Below are 4,623 nucleotides of genomic sequence, written 5' to 3'. Positions count from 1 at the left end.
TATACACTGCTTACATAGGCTTACGAGTTCATTGCGCGAGGAAGTAAATCAAAGTAAGAGAGAAGATAAACTAAATACGTTTTCAAAGTTAATAAAAAAGGAAGCTAATTGTGTATTCTAATTAAATTTTAAATAATAATTTTATTTTCAAGTCTTTTGAGCTATTATAGGGAAGCTAACTGGTAAAGAAAAAATGTTTTATAGAGGGATTGATCTTTTGTTTTCATTCTTATTTTTTGTTCTTTGTAACCAAATAAAACGAAATAAAAATGATGTCTTTTAAAACAACTTATTTGCTTTCAAGGGTAAAGTAAGAAATCGTACGTATTAATAAACGTACCATGACTAAATTATCAACACAAAATAATTCTAAGTTTACCAAACTTTTATCAATCCTTGGATTTACTAGATAAAGAAAATGTTTGATGACTTTAGAGTTTTCAAAACGTTAATTATATTTACTTTTTAATTTAATACCTTGCTTGTAAAATATTAAAAAGCTTGTAAAATAATTTGCAATGCGAATGATCTTTAGTAATTACGCTACATTTAATATGTTTTCTTTCTATTTTCTCAAGTCTTATTTATTTTTTTAGCCGTCCCAAATTCCCTTCACTCCTAAAATAATATATATATATATATATATATATATATATATATATATATATATATATATATATTGGTTGTGTTCTTTCACTAATTACTATAATTTTTGTATTTTATTTTCTCTATCTAACATCTCCCTTTCTTGGTTTAACCATGCTTATGTGAATTAAAAAACATGTTTTAACACAAATAAGTTTTAAACTTAATTCTAAATGCACTAGTATTAGTAACTTGTTACTTGGCTTTTAACATACTGAGGAAAGAGGAAAGAAGGGAAAGTAACATGAAGAAGACATCCAACAAAACATGATTAGTTAAAAGTGAAATATAAATTTTAAGTCTAATTCAATTGTAATAAAAGTTTACTCATTTATACTCTTGTAAACTGATTTTATTACCGGCCAACATAGAAATTCCAAGATACTTTACCCTTAGAAACAATAAAAAGAAAAGCTTATCATCAATGATATAGAAAATCATAATTAAAAAAAGACAATGATACTTTAACCTACTTTTTTTGACCCACTTTTAACCCACCACTTCAATCACCATTAGATCATACATCACATCACCAAAAAGAATAAAAAAAAAAGATGATCTAATGGTGATTGAAGTGGTGGGTTAAAAGTGGGTCAAAAAAAGTGGGTTAAAATATCATTTTCCTTAAAAAAAATTACATAAAAATTTTGAATCACATCATTTTGGCAGTCCACCGAGCTGTGAAACAGAGAACACCAAAATCACGTTGTTATTGTGTGTCATAGAAAAGGATTACACAAGTATGAGACGATACAAATGTTTTTCTCAGCCGAACCAAAGTAAGACCCAATCATTTTGGACTCAAAATGCCAAAATGAAGTACCCATTCATAAAAGGGACTGAGAGCTTGAAACAATGATGCTTGGTTTAGTTTCTTCATTTTTGATAGCAGAACAGCACATTAGCCAGAGTTTGTTTCAATCATTCGTATAAATAGAGAAGCAGAAAGCTTGGTATGATGCCAAAGACAAGAAGATGACTCCAATGTTGTTCCATGTCCCACAATACGCGTACGCAATGATGTATGGTAAACATTCAGAAATCACATTTCCAAGCTTTTCATGAATGGCCCTTTGACCATAGAAAGGACTGGGAAATCATAATTACTATCAAATCAGGTCCCACATTTCAGTTTGACCTACAATTTTATTTTATTAAATTAAATAAGGTTTAAAAGTATAAGAGTCATATTTAAAACACCAAATAAAAATACTTTCTTTTTTGGATTCTGGAATTTCAAAGTTGTTTTTGGTTTTTTTATTACACCATTTGAGGATTAAAAATAATTTTTAAATTATACAATTAGTGAAAAATAACTTCTAAAAGTTGAAGAATGTTCAAAAATTACTGAATTTTTAGTTTCTAGATTGAAAAGTCATTTTTAACTTTCAGATTTTACGATCTAAAGAAAACAGTCTGAAATTTTTTTATACGAGAACATAGGAAGAAATACAAGGAAGAAGTCGTCTACCCTAAATCCAAAGACAAGGAAATATACTTGGGCTTTGGATCCATTGATTTTAGGACAATTCTTTTCTGCGCCTCCTAGATTCCTAGTTGCACCTCATATAAAAACATCCACCTTTTTTTCTTTTGAGATTGTGTGTGTAATCCAAAAAGTCATTTTACTCATAATTTGTACAATCCAAAAAACACTCATGACTTTTTGAGAGTAAGAAATGACTTCCAAAAATAGAAAAGGGTTAAGAAAAAAATTATTGAATTGCACAATTTGAAAGTCATTTAATTTACATATTAGACAATCAAAATGTTAAATTTAGCTTTCAAATTATATAATTCAATTTTTTTAAGAAAAAAAAAGTGTGGAATTTTACCATTTTAAAATATTTTTAGTTTCTGAATTACACATATTAAAATCATTTTTTACTTCTGAAAATTAATTCTACACTATACAATTCAGAAAGGCGAAAAAAAAAAAAGAATTTTATTATATGAAATGCAGCGGGGAATTTATGGAGTTGCAGGCAGAAACTGCAAGATTTGGGTTTTGATGGGCCAATGTAAGAAAGGAGCAAAGTAGGTTTGTATTCTACGTCGATGTTTGGGAATGAACGAAGCATGTTGACGAGGGTGGTACCCGTAGCTAGGTTCATTTCTAGGAGGTTACGAGCAGTGCGGCAAGTGCATGGAGATGGAGATGGAGATGGTGATGGCGAAGGGCGTTTACATTTTCACAAGAGCAAAGGTCAACACATTCTCATCAACCCTAGAATTCTTGATACCATCGTTCGCAAATCCGCCATAAATCCAACCGACACTGTCCTCGAAATCGGACCTGGCACCGGCAACCTCACCATCAAGCTTCTTGAAGCTGCTCACAAGGTAGTAGCATTCGAAATTGACCACCGCATGGTCCAGGTTCTCGTGAAGCGCGCTCTTCGACAAGGTCTCAATGATAAGCTCAGGGTAATTGTTGACTTACTCATACCATACCTCACACCTCACCTGTTTGATGAAATGCCTGAGCCAAAAGTAGAAACTTAAGGAAGAAAGCGTCACACGTGGGTTTTGGTTTTGCAGGTTATAAAAAAAGATGCAGTGAAAGCCCTGTTTCCGCGGTTTGACCTTGTTGTGGCCAACATTCCTTATCAGATATCTTCCCCTCTCGTGATGAAACTGGTGTATGGGGCGACGCCGTTTCGGAGTGCCACGCTTCTTCTTCAGAAAGAGTTCGCTCAAAGGTTGGTGGCAAATCCTGGTGACTCTGAGTTTAGCCGGCTGTCGGTGAATGTGAAGCTTCTGGCTGATGTGGAGCTTGTGATGAATGTAAGCAAGAGGGACTTTCTCCCTTCCCCCAAAGTTGACTCTTCTGTGGTCATAATCCGCCCTAAGCCTCAGGTTCCCAATGTGGATCTCCGTGAGTGGAGGGCTTTCACATCGAACTGTTTTAATAACCGTTACAAGACACTGGGGGCAACTTTTAAGAATAAAAGGAAAGTCTTTGAGTTGCTCAAAATCTCTAATGAAAACGATAAAGCTTCTTCCCACAAGGGTGATGATGCTGAAGATGAAGTAGGCTTTACCTCGTTCAAGGAAAAGATTATTGGGGTGCTTAGAACCGGAGAGTTTGAAGATAAAAGGCCTGCAAAACTTTCTATCGAGGAGCTTCTGCATTTGCTCTCTTTGTTCAATCAAGCTGGCATTTATTTTTCAAACCATGGTCATCTGAAGAGGGAAGATAGGTTTGATGATGCCGATGAATAGTAGTGCACCCTGGCGTTATGTTTATCAACGACTGTGTATAACATTATCATTGTTTCTTTTTTTTTTTACTAGAATGCAAGCCTTCTTCATTTGATAATATTTTTGAGAGAAAAATCAGGCACGAGGGAGCCAGAAAGAATATGAGAAGGTAGAAGCGTTAACTCTAACCATTAAATCTGGTTTGATTGGTCAAGATTGGTTTTACAATAAAGCAGCATCATAACATTGAAGGACCGAAATCAGCTCTTTATATGCCTTCAGGTGATACTCCTCAATATAAATGTATTCGAAAGATGTATCCTCATGGGTGCATTGGCGAAGGCCAGAAGCTGCAAATTAAACTTATAGTGCAGTACTTGGAAGTGAGCAAGGGCAGTGCTTGTTTCTAAATGGAATTCAATTGAAAGAGCACAAGTTGAAACTAACTTCTGGTGTTTAAGAATGCTGTTGTAGCTTTAGCATCATGATAGAAAATGAGCATGGTAGTTTGTGGTTTAAATATTTGATTCCAAATAAACTTTTTTTGAGTGCATCTTATAATCTATTTTACTGTCTTCTTTCTTTGACAAGAATATTTGATTTAATGTGGTTAAGATATTTCTGTTTGGTTTATTTGTTGCTAATGAAGAAAATTTGGATTAGTATGGTGCTGGGGGCTCGGTCGAAATCTTAGCTTTAAATCTAAAATGCACTTTTCGTTTGATCTGGTAATCTTATGAACGTGTACCTTAATGTATTAAAAACTGGATTACA

The 4,623-nt window shown here is 33.5% G+C and overlaps 1 protein-coding gene across 1 annotated transcript; it reads left to right on the top strand.

Annotated features, from left to right (window-relative positions):
* The first annotated feature begins 2,570 nt into the window (after window positions 1-2,570).
* DIM1B (Ribosomal RNA adenine dimethylase family protein) lies at window positions 2,571-4,402 on the top strand. The gene is made up of 2 exons (XM_028056957.2): window positions 2,571-3,072; window positions 3,187-4,402. Exons 1-2 carry the CDS (start codon window positions 2,704-2,706, stop codon window positions 3,868-3,870), a joined length of 1,053 nt encoding a protein of 350 aa, XP_027912758.1. The 5' UTR covers window positions 2,571-2,703; the 3' UTR covers window positions 3,871-4,402.
* Window positions 4,403-4,623: the final 221 nt, after the last annotated feature.

This window comes from Vigna unguiculata, chromosome 2, assembly GCF_037176805.1.
Source record: "Vigna unguiculata cultivar grain cowpea cultivar isolate G323 ecotype 2 chromosome 2, ASM3717680v1, whole genome shotgun sequence".
NCBI classification, from domain to species: domain Eukaryota; kingdom Viridiplantae; phylum Streptophyta; class Magnoliopsida; order Fabales; family Fabaceae; genus Vigna; species Vigna unguiculata.
Note: the sequence above shows the minus strand (reverse complement) of the source record. Positions and strands in the feature narration are given on the sequence as shown.

Coding starts and splice junctions, on each gene's coding strand:
- DIM1B (XM_028056957.2), top strand. CDS start 2,704: ATGTTTGGGAATGAACGAAGCATGTTGACGAGGGTGGTACCCGTAGCT. Junction 3,073..3,186: donor GTCTCAATGATAAGCTCAGG/GTAATTGTTGAC, acceptor TTGGTTTTGCAG/GTTATAAAAAAAGATGCAGT.